The sequence below is a fragment of the Megachile rotundata genome, chromosome 10, assembly GCF_050947335.1.
Source record: "Megachile rotundata isolate GNS110a chromosome 10, iyMegRotu1, whole genome shotgun sequence".
Classification (NCBI taxonomy): Eukaryota; Metazoa; Arthropoda; class Insecta; order Hymenoptera; family Megachilidae; genus Megachile; species Megachile rotundata.
In genome coordinates this window covers 15,936,822-15,953,782 of record NC_134992.1, presented here as the reverse complement: position 1 = coordinate 15,953,782, position 16,961 = coordinate 15,936,822, and the positions used below count along the sequence as shown (strand labels likewise).

Genomic DNA, 16,961 nt, shown 5'->3' with positions numbered 1-16,961 from the left:
GGAATAGAATTTCATGGCACTGTGGAAGGTTTTACGGGTTCCGCATGTAGATGAAAATTGGCGTCGATCTACTGTACGATTTCAACGTTATGTAATTGCATCGCGTCAGGCAGTTTTCTACACATTAAATAATTTTTCACTGAATCTTATGTCACTCTATAAGCCACACTTTCCGATTAAATGACAGCTGGTAGCCATTTTCCTTCAGGAAAACGCGTAAGATGCGCGAAAAGAACTCAACTTCCTACAGAAACCACGCGCGATGCGTGGGACGTTTCGATGCATGTGTTGAACACCTTAAAGGCGTTTTCATTGGGCAATCATCGATGTTCATGAACAGCGTTGTTTTCAATTTTTATTCGTTCAATTCTATTTTATATTATAATAAAAATATGTAACTAATGTTAAACAAATGTATCGTAATCTCTTTATAATTTTTCTTTAACATCTTGAAATTTAATTTATTGGTATTTCTTTTTTTTTTTATTACATAAAATATATACAATCTTCTTTATATATATATAAAGTAATATAAACGTATATATTCATGTAATATATATATGTAGGAAATATACATATAGAAATTAAATAACAATATCTATACGAAATAAGTAATTATCACTCCACTTACATCTTTTGTTGAATTGAGATAATTACAAATCATGTAACACTCAAGAAAATTTGGAAAATATGTCACTGCTGGAATTTATAATCATTGTCAATTTGTGTGAATTGAAATAAATATTTATCTGTTTATCAAGTTCTTAAATAGAGCAATATACAATGTGTGTGATGGATTTATCTCCAAACGAACAAAATTTGACACAGATACTTGATAAATTACAGGAAGATGAGGTTTTATAAACTTTTTATATTTACATAAACTTTATACTATGTATGTAAAGCCGCTTAAAGAATAACTATTTTTTCAGATTAGGATAGAACAAAATTTAGAAGGTATACTTTCAAGACAGTATCATGTAGAAGCAAAACTGCAAAATATAAGCAAAGTTTTACCTAATGTTAACATCATACGTACAGAAGGAGAAAAATTCTGCAGTATGATTGCGCATACCAATGATTTAGCAAAAAATGTCAGCGCTAAAGTAAGACAATTAGATTTAGCAAGGGTAGGTTAAGCTATAATATTTATTTTCATATTCAAGTATTAATCATGCTATGCAGAATGTTATTAATCCTTTAATTATTGTATTATTATAGAGCAGAGTATATGAATGTCAAAGACGCGTTAATGACATTCTTGATTTACAATTATGCAGTGAAGGAGTAGCTATGGCATTGCGTAATGAAGACTACGAGCAAGGAGCTGCGCATGTTCATCGTTACCTATCAATGGATCAACAATTATTAGAAAGAACAGCTGAAGATATCTTGATGGATCATACCAGCATTAGTAGTTCTCTAATTACTTTACAACAAGCTGCTTTGCAACTTAGAACCGTAGTTACTCATAAATTTGATGAAGCAGTCAAGTCAGAAGATCTTGCTTCTGTTGAAAGGTTCTTCAAAATATTTCCTTTATTGGGAATGCATATTGAAGGACTTAAAAAGTTTTGCAGTTATTTATGTACAAAGGTAATAAATGTATTATTACATTGTAATAAGTTAATTTATATAGCGAACAATATATTGAAAGCAAATAAAGTTATAAACTATAGTTTTTTATTTAATTTTTAATGTTTGATATTAGTTACACGAAACGGCACAAAAAAATTTGAAAGCAGCTTTGGAAATTAAAAGTAATGATAAAAGAATTTCGGTTATCTTTGCCGATACTATGACATTATTATTTGAGGGAATTGCTCGAATCGTAGAAATACATCAACCAATAATTGAAACGTATTATGGACCTGGAAGACTGTTAATGACAATTTCTGTTCTGCAAAAAGAATGTGACAGGTACATAAATTGTGTTTACTCGTGAAAAATTATATTAATTATAATCACTTAATACTATTTAAATAGGCAAGCTAAAAAGATTATTGCAGAATTTATGAAGCACAGATGTATATCTAAGAAAATACAGATGGTGAATGATCATCTTCGAAAACCAAGTTCTGAAAGGGCAGATCCTAAAGAATTTGACTTATTATTAGGAGAAATTACCATAATGCATTCACGAGCAGAATTATACATTCGATTTTTAAAAAGGAGAGTTAAGGTAAATTTCATGTTTCTACCATGATACAAAGTCTTCAAATAAATACGTAATTCTTATTACAGAATGATATAGAAATTAGTGCAACAAACGACGCACAGTTTAAAAACTTAATGAATGAATTTGAAACTATTATTAGTAATTCTGATTTAGCACGTGGAATGCAAGAACTTTTGGGCGCATATCTTGCTTTAGAAAGGTATTTTCTCGAAGAAAGTGTGAGCAAAGCATTGGGGATGGACACCTTGGATCAGGATCAGCTAACATCTAGCATGGTTGACGATGTTTTCTTCATAGTACAAAAATGTATTAGGTGTGAAGAGATATTTATTATGTGTTACATTAAATGATATTATATTGTTACATTTCGATTTCATTTTCTATTGTTATTGTTTACAGGCGTTCTATGTCGAGTTGGAGCATAGACGGAGTATGCGCCGTGGTTAATATGGCTTGTGGTATTTTAGAAGGAGAATTTGCAAATAGATTACGAAATCGATTACGACAAGGTTATCCAGCTGGATATTTAGATTTGGCTCAAGCTTATAGCGCTCTTCAAACAAGTATTCAACACGGTCGTCTACAAACTTCAGATACCGAACTCGCTCGTTTAATGTTTTTGGTAACATTAATTACAATTTCGAAAGTATTCGAAATTATATACATTTACACATCTAACTTATTCATTATTTAGGCATATCTAAACAATACCGATGTAAGTATCGAATATGTTGAGACACTGTGCAAAAGCCTTAGCACAGAAATAGATGCCACATTTCCTAATATGCAAGATAAAGAGAGGGGCAAAATTGATAGTTGTTTGTCTGGTTTAAAAGGCGTTATGTCGATTTTGCGAGCTGTTACAGATTATGGCTTAGAACAGTTACGCGTAAGCGCTGTTAAACCTAGAGTTACGCCTTGGGTTGATGCTTTTCTGTCGATAGATCATCACGTGAACGAGGTAAATAATGATTATACGTCATCTCTGGCTATTTAAAAAAATGAATATATTTTCAGGATGATTTATTAAGATACGAAACGGAAGAGCCTTTTGTACAAACATTAATCATGCATTTAGACGGCCTGCTTCAAAGTTTTAAAGGAAGTCTGACAACATCTAATTACGATGCGTTAATTGGTCTTCTTACTGCTGAAGTTACAGCTCGTTTTGAAAAAGTTGTATTAAAGTCGACTTTCAATAGGGTATGTAGATTATATGTAAATGTTTTTATACGTCTATTTATAATTAATTTTCATTCAATTTAGGCAGGAGGTCTCATACTTGATAAAGAAATTAGATCATTAGCAAGTTATTTAGCTGCAGTTACTTCTTGGTCTGTACGCGATAAGTTTGCACGTCTAACGCAAATAGCTACCATATTAAGCGTAGAAAAAGTGGAAGAACTAGCCGATTACTGCGGTGCAGATGCAATAGCATGGAGATTGACACCCGCGGAAGTTCGACGAATTGCTTCTTTAAGGATAGATTTTCGCCCGGAAGATATAAAAAGACTAAAACTCTAATCAATTTTCGTACTATTCGGTCTTTAACTAATAATGTAATTTGTATGGAAATAAAAAATTTTCAAAATAAACATAAAAGATAGTTTGAATTTAAATGTCATGGTTTATCGAATACACTATAAATATGTTTTAATATCTTTATTACTGATAAATTTCAAAGTTGTACATTTTTTTTTTACATAATTACAACATCGCTGGTTAATTCATTTTCTTTATTTAAATTTTATAGAAACTACATTGATAACATTGATTCTTTATTTCTTTTAGGTACACGGAAAATTAAAATACTTACATACTACCATTAAGTCTAATATCACAGTCTATTTTTACATGATTTGTACGTATGCAAAAATTTATTTTTCGTAAAAATTCATCCTAACAATTTATTGGAAAATGGATCATATTTCTATATATTATATACACCTCATGTCTTTTAAGAGTTGTGTTCATAATTTACATTTATTTTACCAATTTTTTACTTTACTAATATCTTCTTACCTATTCCCAGTTTTTGGTACCTTGTTTAGCTATCCGCAAAATTCGAAAATGCGCAATTCACTTTTTCTTATTACGAAGTCTTCATTGCTGGTATCTTCTTTTCATTCTTGTACATTCTTCTTAATGAAATTACGACGCGCTAGTTTCTCCTCTTCTTCAGGAACATCCCACGAAGTCCCATGTTGAATCCTTTGATCCCACGAAAATAGAAAATTGAAAACTATTCGCATCTTATGGAATTCCGTATTGACGTTTCTTTTCAATTTCAAAAAGTCCTGAATGATTGAAAATAATCCTTCGCGTTACAAAGTTTCAAACATTATTATATCGACAAATTATTATTTACCATTAAATCTTACATTGAGATTATCCTTATCCCATGAAGTTCAGACATAGCAATCTTTTTCGCATCTCAAGTTTAATGCTTTTTCTTATCTCATTAAATTTAGAAATATTAGAAGTAGCCTTCTCTTTTCCAAGTCCTACGAAGTATAACGAAGTCCCACATTTACAATTGTTTATGTTCTACTTGGTCAAGAATCGGCAGTAAACTTTACGAGATTCCACAGAGTCCATCGGTGACTCTTTCCATATACGTCAAAATTCCACGAAATGCTACGTCATCAGCTATTCGCGATATCTTCCAATGTTGACAGCTATCCATGTCCCACGATGTCCTACGTTGACAGCTATCCGCGTCCTACCAAGTCCCACGTTGATAACCATCCACGTCCCACGAAGTCCCACGTTGACGGTTACTATTAGTATCCCACGAAGTCCCACGTTGGCGGTTACTATTAGTATCCCAAGAAGTCCCACGATGATTACTATCCGCATTCCACGAAGTCCTACGTTGACAGGATTACTATCCGCATCCTACGAAGTCCCACGTTGACAGGATACTATCCCCCATCCCACGAAGTCCCACGTTGACAGGATTACTATCCGCATCCCACGAAGTCCCACGTTGACAGGATACTATCCCCCATCCCACGAAGTCCCACGTTGACAGGATACTATCCCCCATCCCACGAAGTCCCACGTTGACAGGATTACTATCCGCATTCCACGAAGTCCCACGGCGACGGTTACTATCCCCCATCCCACGAAGTCCCACGTTGACAGGATTACTATCCGCATCCCACGAAGTCCCACGTTGACAGGATACTATCCGCCATCCCACGAAGTCCCACGTTGACAGGATTACTATCCGCCATCCCACGAAGTCCCACGTTGACAGGATTACTATCCACATCCCACGAAGTCCCACGTTGACAGGATTACTATCCGCATTCCACGAAGTCCCACAGCGACGGTTACTATCCGCATCCCATGCGGCTTGAAAACTGTTTTCCAGATCGAAAACTATATCCATCCCACGAAGTCTCACGAAACCAATTATTCGTATCCCATGAAAATCGTTCCGTCAAAATCCCACGATGTCCATACATCATTATTCGCATTCCGTGAAGCCTCGAATTTAGCAATTGTCTATCTTACCACTCCTCAGGATTGAAAATTATCCGATTTTTACACAATCCCATGATGAAATCTACACCCCATAAAATATTATACGAATAAATTCTGTATACTAATGTTTTCTGCATATATCAAGTTTAGCTATTAGACTTCCGTGTGCAACAAAATATCTCGAACTGATTACCTTTATTTGAATCTTCTGTGGAATTCCGTATGAGAGCACCTTTTTATCAAGCTTCTTTTTTTGTTTTGTTCGCTATTATTCCACGAAATTGTAACATATGCATCCTATAAAGCTCAATGTTAATATTTTCTTCATTCCACGATACGACATTTCAACCTCCTTTTCATGTCGTTTCATATTAACATCCGAATTCCAGTATGATCGATCTCCCCCTTTATCATTTTCTTGATTTCAGAAGTTTTGGACTCATATCTTTTAGTTTTTTTTTTACCCATAAAATGTTTCGCATTAGCATTTTCTTCTTCAATCTATGATTTTTTTTTGTCGTTTAACGTAATTCCGTTGATTCTTCGCGAGAAGAAATTCAAGGTTGTAACTCATTTTTATACTTAATAAAATCTAGTTCAACTAGATTAGTACTATTAGCTTAATACTTTTTCCTTTACACTTCATGAATATGCGTTTCACATTGTTCCAAAAAAAAATGCTTTTAATACAAATTCCTATAATTTTTCCGATTTCAATTCTTCGTAGCAGGTTTTTTCAATAATTCTAATGCGATTTTGTTACAACCATAATTTCCAAAAACTCTGTTCAAAATTCATATGTAACATTTTTCATTATCATTTTTCAACGTTGCAAAAGTATCAAATATCTAAACAGTTAAATTCTGCAATATATTTGAAACTTTTTCCCATTTGCATTTCTGATTATTTTTGAACACACAATTGACATCACGATGTAAACGATTTCTCGAAGCAATATTAATAATATTAGAAATACTATTTGCATTTCTTTTATACCATGAAGAAGATCAAACGTTTGGCACTTCTAATGTATTCATGAACATTTTTCAAATAAGAAAATAGCTCTTGATTAAATTTGAAAAAAATATACTGTTAGATAACATTCGATGAAACATACTAGAATGTCAGCATCCAGAAAACAAATCTGAAACGAAACAGAAATTTATAGTTCCTCACAAATCGAATTCTACATTACTTTTAAATCAGATAGTCCTTACTTTTTTTTAATAAAAAAAGAAGGCGTTTCTGCTGGAACTCTGCATCATATGTTGTCCCCTATCTCAAAATGCCTATTCAATAAATCCTTTGAAAAATCCAAGTGAAAATGCAACAGCTCTCCCCTTTTTGAACTCGTATTGCCATCAGAGAATAGAATAACGATCAACGCAGATGTAGCTGATTTAAATTTGCGAGTTGTAGCATCAAATTCTCCATCCATTTCAAACTTCATAATCTGCCCTTCGATTTTTTCATCCGAAAATAGAAGAAAACCCACAAAAAGATTCGACAATTTCATTCGATTTTCCAGTTACTGAACATCCACAAAATTGCCAACGAGTCAGAAAACCATATTTCGTGACAATGAATCGAGATCAAAATTGCTTTCGTATTTATACTTCTCCAGGGTGACGTGTATTTTCATTTTTTAGTTAGCACGAATTCATGATCAATTTCTAAAACATCTGATTAACTTTTTCCAAAAGGGAAACATGAAACATGAAAAAATATAGACTTACTAACTACTCCACATGAAACAATTGTGTAATTTATGTAATGTGTAAATCCTAAAAATGTCACATTGTGTTTAACTTATCTGAGTACAGATTCCCATTTGTTAAAATTGAACTTTAGAAGCTTTATACTTGCATTATCTTTTCCATGGCAGAAAGATATTACAACATTATACAGATGTGCGCATTTGCATAGGAATATTCTTATGAAACATATTAGTTTCAATTTTCCAACTGCCTCTTTTATGTCAACTTAATTTCTTTCAAATATACCTACTTAACAAACAATTAGTAGTAAATTTTTCTGGCCTAACCCATTTCATTCTATTATGTTTTTCTTAAAATGGTAAGTCAAGTCTGCAATCATACATTAAATTACACAAGCACAAACTATATAAAATTCTAAAATTTTAAATTAAGGACCTAGAACAAAAACGAATAAATGGTCAAAACTATAATAGAACGATTAGAAAATACTAACTGCTAAATCACAAACTGCTTTTACTCTTCTGATCACTTCTGAAAAATCGACGTCTTTGATAAAACTAACTTCTTTTCACTCACTAAAAACCTTATAATACTGTTCGTAATATGTTCTTAGATTATCTGATACATATGTATGTATATAAATCATTTTTTTTACTTAGTTTTTAAACCATTAAAATCGTTATAACATCCTCAAACATTTCACATTTCCACATAATCACAAACTTAATTCATATTTTGTAACTTTCAACACTTTTAGCACATTATAACTCAATTTTAAAATAAACCAATAATTTCATTTAAAACCAAACTTTATCAAAAATTTTTCTTTCAATGAAGCTCCAATTATCATAATCAGTTGTTTGTATTAAGTTCTTCTGATGGAACATCTTTTGCAGAGTACAACAAATTATTTTGAACATAACTCACTATGTGAACACTCACTGTCAATTTCAAAACATGAAATAGTTCATAGATAGATTTGTAATTTCAATTTATAGATATAATTAAATTTCAAACTCGGCAAATATATTACGATTAATATCAAAACCTAATCGAACTGTTACTTACTATAATGCGATAAAAATCCAATGGCGACGGTTGATTTGATTTTTCTCATCTTCATGTGGCCACAGAGGCTAATGTTTTATATAAACTTCTAAATATGTATACCTCAAATTTTTTAGAGTTATTGTTTTTCAAAATATTGCTATTTAGCATAAATTTCCTCACTCCTAGTAACGTGATAAAAATAATATTTTTAAAAATAATATATACATACATACATACAAATGTACTTCGATATACAAGGATTCTCCCCTATAAAATTGCAGTACAGTCCGATTTCATTCATGAAATTTTCTTGACATTCCTGAAGCAAAAATCACAAATCCACCAAAGATACTCAAGATATTATGATCAGTCCGTTATCGATAAATTTGAAGAAGACTAGTTTAGTAAGTGCATATGTTGCGTGCAGTCTAATTTAACGCCACTGTACTTCTATTTTGCAATGAGATGGCTTCAAATATTTGGCCAACTGTTTATTTCTTTTTCTGTGAAGAAAATGTAGAAGATTGTTTTGCAGCCCTCCCCAATTTCTCCAAGTACTTCTCTCATAATACGTAGTCACACGAGTTCTATTAAAACTGTTATACATAAAATGCATCTCCAAAATACATTTAAGAATTCATCGATAGGTTATTCATGCTGGAATGGATCACCCCTCGTCGATCTAAAATATATCTTATCGAAGATAACACTATAACCAAAACGGAAATACGTTTTTGTACAGAACATATTCTTCTCATCCTCTTCTTTCCTCAATTAATGTTTCGTTGAACATCTCCAAATCCTTCAACAGCCGAATTGAATTAAATGCAGGAAAACTTACAATTACACCATGCTTATTGGACTATCGTGTGTGGGCTGTCTGCTTCGAATTACTGAAACTGTAGAATCAATTTCTGCTACTAAACATAGAACGATCGGCTTAGGTGCATCCATCCATTATCAAGGAATTCCGTTTCCGATTTCATCCATCGCAGATAAGGGTAGCAACAGCATCAACCCTGTAGCTCACAATACAAGATTGCACACCCCATCTCCCATATCCCCCTACTACTTATACGTATATAAGGTTTACAATTTTAACTGCTTGCGATTATGCTGTTACCTTTTTTCATACTGCCTTTACTTAAAAGTGTAGTCTACATTTAAATCAAGTATTTCATCAGTTTTCAGTAGGAACTATTTCAGGATCCAGTCAGAATTTATGTAATGTGTAGGTCAAGATCGTGAAGCATATAGTTGATTAAACGCGTTCTCTAGCTCATTTTCTAGCTGAAACATAACATGTACTCTACCCCACCCCCACCCCCCGTCCATCTCTTCCAACCCACTTTCTACAATATTCTACATAAAATACAGCATATACCTTCGATCAACATGAACGTGACGCGCTCCAGCAACAGGACTGTTTGCCTGCCATGGTCGCTTATACACCACATTTACCTTTCCAGCCACTCCTGCAGTATAAAACAAAAACACCCGAACAATCTTTTTGGAAAAGCAACATTTCAAAATAATATTTATGAAGATACGTTTGATACCACGTTTTCTAACTTATAAAGAGATCGAATTCCTTTAAGCCAACTTGAAACCACCATTGGGCCGTTCACATAAATACACCACCCTTAATAAAGTAACTTCCACCTGCCAGTTCCAAGACTATTCTCAGTTATCCGTGATAACGATACTTCCTTCAAATTAAAAATATCACGTAATTCCATTTCATGACAATGGTAAACATTTTATATATACTTAAGAATTAATTGATGCTTATTTGTATATACTTCACGCTATTGTTGAATTTTCAAAATACCCTGAATTTCAAATTATAACCATAAATATACTTTTCTGCATTTTATATCTATAATATATGAACCGCCGTTTCTATGCCTTGCTTGCCCAACTTTTAACCATACACCTCATCAGAAATTTTGTTCAATAATATAGAACGTATATTACGAAGATGTCTTTTCCTTGCTTTGGCATATGAGGAATAATGCAGCAATACTAAATACATTAGTGAATGTAATCCATTCGGCAGCAGATTGACGCAAAATACATGTTCAGCGTAATGATAGAGATTCAAAAGTATCAACATTGAGCCCTTTCATATAAATATATATATGCATGCCCTTATAAAAATTAAATGATGCTACTTGCAGTACTTGGCCTTTCTGGATCATCTAGGTTCAAGAGACATGCATCGAATTATTCCATACCTCAGGACTCTTATTCCTAATTCAAACAGGGCTATTATAACAGTTCTTCGGATGTGTCCACAGTTTAGTCGACTTCGCATGGTACACGGGTCAATGAGTAGAACTCGTATAACTTGGTAGTAGGTATTGTAAAACCTTCTGGACCTGAGAAAACATATTTGCACAGGTAACGGATAAAAGGGATTAGCTCACCAAACAGGATTTGCTCGAGTGTGCTGCAGTTTGTCATGGTATGCCTATGTTCAACCGCAACCCAGATGATTTCAAGACTTAGTCAACGGTTGGATTCTCAAGAGAGAAGCACAGAATGAAGGTAGTACTTGTGCATATTACTTCAGCATTGTGCAACTCAGTCACCAAACTTCAGGTAAGTATTTCTAAGAACAAAGATGATTGCCCCCTTTTTCCTTATCCCATACCACCTCTCACCACTCCTGATCTCACATACAGACAGACCGAACCGCATCGCTGATGACCAACAGCTTGGATATGTGCACCGATCTCTTGCGTGTGATAGAATTTTGTAAGGTGTATGCCAGACTGAAAAGGATTTTTGGCATTAATAATGGTGATGATTTAAGTGATTATAGAAAAAATTGTCGATTTTTTTTTTTCAACATTTATTATTTTAATTCTTTGGCTCCTCTTCGGCTATATCACAATTGTTACAAAAAAAATTTCGATTAACGTTTGGCACGATATAACAAATCCTTTGAACAAAGCTCTATTATTAATCTATATAGTATCTAAAATGTACTGTACAAACTTCTAGAATTACACGATACAAATACATGTTTTATGTAAGTCGCTGTATTTCTGAAAAAATAAACAATTGATCAAACGCTCTTTGAATGGTTTTTTACGAGGTCAAACAACATTATTACAGAAAGTTGCAAAAGGAAATGCATTTGTTCCGATACAGTTTACAAACCAAACCGATGAAAGGCGTAGATTAGAACATTGGGATCCCCCTTTCTGCATGTACACCCAGCATCACTGCAAACAGCAACTCCCTCCGCCCGTCCCATTGCCATCTCAAACGGCGAGACTGCAAGTAAAAAATATCCAGATATACACCAGGATAGTAATGTGACTTCTAGTCCCACAGTACCAACGCGATGCGGTACTGTATCATTCGAAACTCCTTCATGGCTGTGCTCTGTTAAAGTCAATGTTTAATTGACAAAACACTGACAACGAAGTTATCGTCTTCTGTAATTGATTCCATCGCGTTCCTAGGTTTTTCAGACCCGGTCGCCTGTTTTTCAAGTCTCTTCACCGCTGCAATGGTACCTTGATCTCACCCAATTTCGACATGAAATTGTCCAAACTGCTCAATTCGGGACATAAAGGGCCTTGCCATGGATTGTTCTCCTCACAGGATTTTGAGTTCTTCAGATCTTTGCTGTTATAAAAGTGACAATTCGAATAGTCTGTGTCTTTCAAAAATTGCTTTTTAAATTGCTGCCATTTTGAAATGCGAGATAACTGTTTACTGCGCAATTCATGTTCGGCTTTAAAAAGTGCACAAGTAAGCACTGCTTCAACGCGTAAATCGCGTTTACGACTTCGGCGACACATTAACTTCTTGCAGCGGACTCTGCTGATCCAATTAGCTAACTGTTCGGTATGGCTCGGTCTATCGATATCGATATCTCGAACTCGATTGGTAGCTACCATGATTTCTTGCTTCTAAACGTAGTTCTCCTTTCTGCTTGTTCGTAGAAGTCGGGATGTCTTCTTTCCAACGATGACACAGTATGAATAAATACTCTATTTCATTTTCTTGAGAAATTAACTAGTACGTAGATGATAATAACAGTCATTACACACGTACTTTACAACTGACTTTCGTAACTTTTTTTCTTTCACCTAATTACTGAATAAGTAAAAGGTACACCAACCTGTATCTGGCTCGGGTTTTTCGTCGAACAATGGAAGAAAAACCCCACAATAGCGAGACTTCGAACCAGCGAGCAAGATACAGCCTTCACCGTATGAGGACGACTCAGGAAATGCCACCACGTCACTCGTCGAAAAGGCTTTATATACCCTCCGCTTCGAGTTAAGTAGTGTCCCTACGCTCGATCAATAGAAAGTAGTTCCTGTTAAATTTTCAATTATTAATAGTTTTCTGAATATATTTTGATTTTGTTCATTTCCAAATATTCACATTACAATTGCACTGCTAAATTTTATAAATACTTTATGAAATTGAATATAATTTTATGATTTAGAAAATAGTATTCAGTGTAAGAATGCGTACTGCGGTCAACTCCCCACTGTTCCATACATTCCGTCGTATACCTATTCCGTTACGGATAATTTCCAACGTTGCCAAATTTCTTCGATTTGTTTGGATCAATGTTATACCACACCTTAATTTTATTGGATTTTCCCGAATTTCCTATTTATCACTTACAAGTTACGTTTTTGCTAATGCATTTTTGCAGGTAAAATAAATATACGGTTTATCCGTTCACGGATTATGCATTGAAAATATGTATTCCTTACACTGTTGAACGATTTCTATAACGTTGAATAAACGTTGTCCAAATAATCAATAATCTCAGTAATAAAATACATTTATTTTTACATACGAAACTTACAAAACATTGTTTTTAGTTTAAATAAATATACATTTTAAAAACTTATAAAAATAGTGAAAGATATCAATTCATGCTGAACAAATATAATATATTTTGTTAATTTATAATAAGCTATTGCTTTCTTTTACATAAATAACTATTTAAAATCAAATTATAAGTGACATAACTTAAACATGATGGTATTGATTTATAAATATTAAAATACGTGCAATAGGTGCTTTGAAACGTGGCAACGCCGATGAGTATAACTGTCGTTATACCTAAGAAATGTAAAAGGACGCTTTCCTTTCTGGTTATTTTCCTTTTGCTAGAATAATGGATATGCTTATTGTACATCTCAAGTTGTAACAATTAAATGTATAACAATAAACACGTTTTTTACATATTTGATTACAAAATTATCATCGTTAAAAAATTTTCATTTTTATAATAATATATTTAATATAAACAAACTTTTGCAGAAATCATGTACGCGACTTGTATACTCTTCCTTTTCTCATGACTTCATAATGTATAAAATATATACTTTGTACGTATGCATATATACGCATACATACATGTGTATGATACATATGAAGTGTATGAGTAATAAATGACGCAGGAAAGATACGTTTTCAATACGTACTTGCTGAACTTTGACTAAAAATAGCAGTTCTGCGAAATAAAATTTACTTGAACGGCGTGAGTAATAAATGACGCAGTAAACATATATTCAAAATCATAACAGCCTCGAAATAATACCTAATGAAACAAAAATGTTATAATGCGATAGTTAATGGCTTGGGAGCATATAATTTATATTAATCATTGCGTTTTTCAAGTAAAAATATAACGCTATGTATACGTATAAATTTATAACGAAGTATTGAAGTTAAATAAAATTGAAGATTAAGTACTACAACGGAAATGATTTATTTTCAATTTATTGTAAAATTGTTTTATTACATATTTTAAATTATTTAACAAAGTACATTTTCTTAGGTCTTTGATATGAGACAATTTATTTTTTCTAACAATGTAGATAACAATCTGTATGTTATATATATTGTAAAAACGGATAATTTATAATATTCATGGAATTAGTCTAAAACATAGGCACATACTTGCAATAAATTATTATTAATATTAACATTCATTTATATAATCGTAAATATTTGTTTATATTAGATATCTTTCTATTCGATAGAGAGAAAAAATGTATTTTCCTTTTCTCACTTCGCGTGTAAAAGTAAATATGAAATATTTATTTGCATATTTTGTACAAAAAGATTTACAAGTTTAACAAATTTATTAAATATATAAAATTAATGTTACCTACAAAATCTTAATTATACGATTCCAATGATTACTCATTTAATTTAAAGAAATATGTTTTATTTCTCCTAAAAGTAATGTATTGTTAAAGCGCATAAAACTCATTTTTCATGAATGAATCTACAGAATCCTTTATATTGAAATTTAATACCCCTAAATAAAAGTAATACATTGTCCATTTAAAAAGTGCCCATTGTTTAAATACAGAAATTTTCCATTTTGCCCATCTAGTGGTACAAGATTTTAGTTTTTCTCCGTATACTGAAAGTATACAACATTTTGACATTTCCATCATTCCGGACATTCTAGATTCCGTATGTAAAGAATATTCAATACAACGCATAAGATCGTTTGTTTTAAGAATTAATAGCATCTGTCGATTCACCTTCTCTAACACATGACTAATTTGAGGTAATAAGTTTGGTATTTCTCTTTGAAATTCTTGTTTTTCTAGCGAATCATATTTAGTTTTCTGTACACCAGTCATAATAGTGTTCCAAGATCTTCCTGATACCATGCAAGCCAACAATCCATACATATCTGCAACACCTAAATTTGCACAGTGTGTTTGCATTGCAGCTTTATTACCATCTAATATTGCTAACCAGAGTTTGGAATATTCCCATCGAAATTTATCAGAAAGATTGGCATATAATCCATGATCTAATAGTATGATTTCTGCTTCATTATTTTTATTTCTGACTAAAACATTACCAGGATGTGGATCAGAGTGTACAAAACCAACAATAAATATCATATGGCTATAAAGTCGGCCTAATTTACTGCTAACTTCATAGGGATTTAAATTATTGTCTTGAATGTATTTCAGGTCATTAATTTGACCTGCTTCAATAAATTCCATTGTTAAAACCCGTGATGATGAAATTTCCCAATATATTCTTGGTATTTTTAACCAGTGATAGTGTGAAAATATATTTTGAACTTTTTCTGCATTTTTTCCTTCTTGAGTGAAATCTAATTCTTTGGGAATATTCTTTTTAGTTTCATCTACAAGCCAATCAAATTTAAAATCTGGAAATATTAATGATGTTATTTTTACTAAAGCTGACATGGTTTTAATATCTACATAAGAGTTAGTTTTAACTGCTCGATGTTGAATTTTAACAGCAACAACATCACCATTTTTTAGTACAGCTTTGTGAACTTGTGCTAAACTGGCAGTACCCAAAGGTTTGGAGTCAATACTCTCAAATATTTCATATGGATCTTTCTTAAAATCTTCCTTAATTACAGTGAGTACATCTTTAAATGTTGATTGCGGTGCAGAACTGTGCAATACTCGCATGGTATGAACATATTCTGATGGTAATAAATAATCTAATGCACCGATATGTTGGCCTACTTTTATATAAACACCTTTATTGGCACAGCAAAGTTCCAGAAGCTTTTCTGCTCCATATTTATGTACTTTTGACTTTAACTCTAAATATTCTTGAGTATTTGAGTTTAGGTTACTACCATATAGTTCATTTTTATAATGTCTCCCAATTATGAAAACAGTAATTGCGGCACGTCCTAATCGTACAATACCTATAGATCCTAAATCATATTCATTTGCTCTTAAAGATGCCAGCGTACCCAATCCAATTATTCCAATCGCTGTTCCTTTTAACAATCTTTTAGATATAAACATTATGGATTAAAAATCAAATAAGATTTTTGTCAGACGTATTGTGAATCTGAAATAAAAAATACATGGTTAAAAGATTTTTTTATATATTGCATATATGTTGCATGAGAAATAACCTCTTCTTACATGGAATGAAATTCTTTTTTCTTCAATAATTCTATAATTCTCCGTACGTAATTTAAACGAAATCACGATCAAAAATTTATGCACTGCACTTTTGTTTTTAAAATCAGAAATTATTACTAAATTTCACAAATAATTCAGTAACCTAAATCATGTACATAGTGAAAACATTATAGAGTTGTTTTACTACAAAATTACATCTAACAATATTTTAATTTTTACATTTTTTTCTAAAAAATATTCTCCTATTCCTATTTAATATTGTTTTAACTATTTTGCTTCTCTGAAATAGTGACATAATAAGTTGCTAATGTATCATGTATTACTGTTCCGTAACCTCTAATCACGTGGAATGACAATTGATATGTACAGATTTTCATATCTCGTTATGCATAAAATTAATCGGAAATTACTAATTTATATAGTTCTCGATAAGTTTATTCTTATTCAAAATATCATTAATAAATTTACTAGAATACCAAATTTTACGAAAACATATAATTCATGATTAAAAATATAATTACAAAAAAATATACTGATATCTTACAACTGCTTAGTATATAACAAATCACCATAAATAATCGTTAC

The 16,961-nt window shown here is 32.2% G+C and overlaps 3 protein-coding genes across 6 annotated transcripts; 1 reads left to right on the top strand and 2 right to left on the bottom strand.

The window, feature by feature from the left end:
• The first annotated feature begins 572 nt into the window (after positions 1 to 572).
• Positions 573 to 5,254, top strand: Cog4 (conserved oligomeric Golgi complex subunit 4). The gene is made up of 10 exons (XM_003707415.3): positions 573 to 855; positions 933 to 1,130; positions 1,222 to 1,596; positions 1,712 to 1,920; positions 1,987 to 2,182; positions 2,245 to 2,492; positions 2,579 to 2,801; positions 2,874 to 3,140; positions 3,197 to 3,382; positions 3,446 to 5,254. The coding sequence occupies exons 1-10, from the start codon at positions 784 to 786 to the stop codon at positions 3,701 to 3,703; spliced, it is 2,232 nt and encodes a 743-aa protein (XP_003707463.3). The 5' UTR covers positions 573 to 783; the 3' UTR covers positions 3,704 to 5,254.
• A 1,647-nt stretch (positions 5,255 to 6,901) lies between these two features.
• Positions 6,902 to 16,518, bottom strand: Adck1 (aarF domain containing kinase 1). 4 transcript variants are annotated; one of them, XM_076536188.1, is made up of 5 exons: positions 16,377 to 16,518; positions 13,286 to 16,299; positions 12,855 to 13,205; positions 12,581 to 12,781; positions 6,902 to 11,724 (listed from the first exon to the last, which is right to left on the bottom strand). In XM_076536188.1, exon 2 carries the CDS (start codon positions 16,251 to 16,253, stop codon positions 14,685 to 14,687), a length of 1,569 nt encoding a protein of 522 aa, XP_076392303.1. In that variant the 5' UTR covers positions 16,254 to 16,299; positions 16,377 to 16,518; the 3' UTR covers positions 6,902 to 11,724; positions 12,581 to 12,781; positions 12,855 to 13,205; positions 13,286 to 14,684. The 4 variants fall into 4 exon arrangements, with proteins under 4 accessions (XP_076392303.1, XP_076392304.1, XP_076392302.1 ...); XM_076536189.1 differs by having other exon boundaries at positions 12,850 to 16,299; XM_076536187.1 differs by having other exon boundaries at positions 12,855 to 16,299.
• On the bottom strand, positions 11,895 to 12,356 carry LOC105663727 (uncharacterized). The gene has a single exon (XM_076536194.1). The coding sequence runs from the start codon at positions 12,354 to 12,356 to the stop codon at positions 11,952 to 11,954; it is 405 nt and encodes a 134-aa protein (XP_076392309.1). The 3' UTR covers positions 11,895 to 11,951.
• Positions 16,519 to 16,961: the final 443 nt, after the last annotated feature.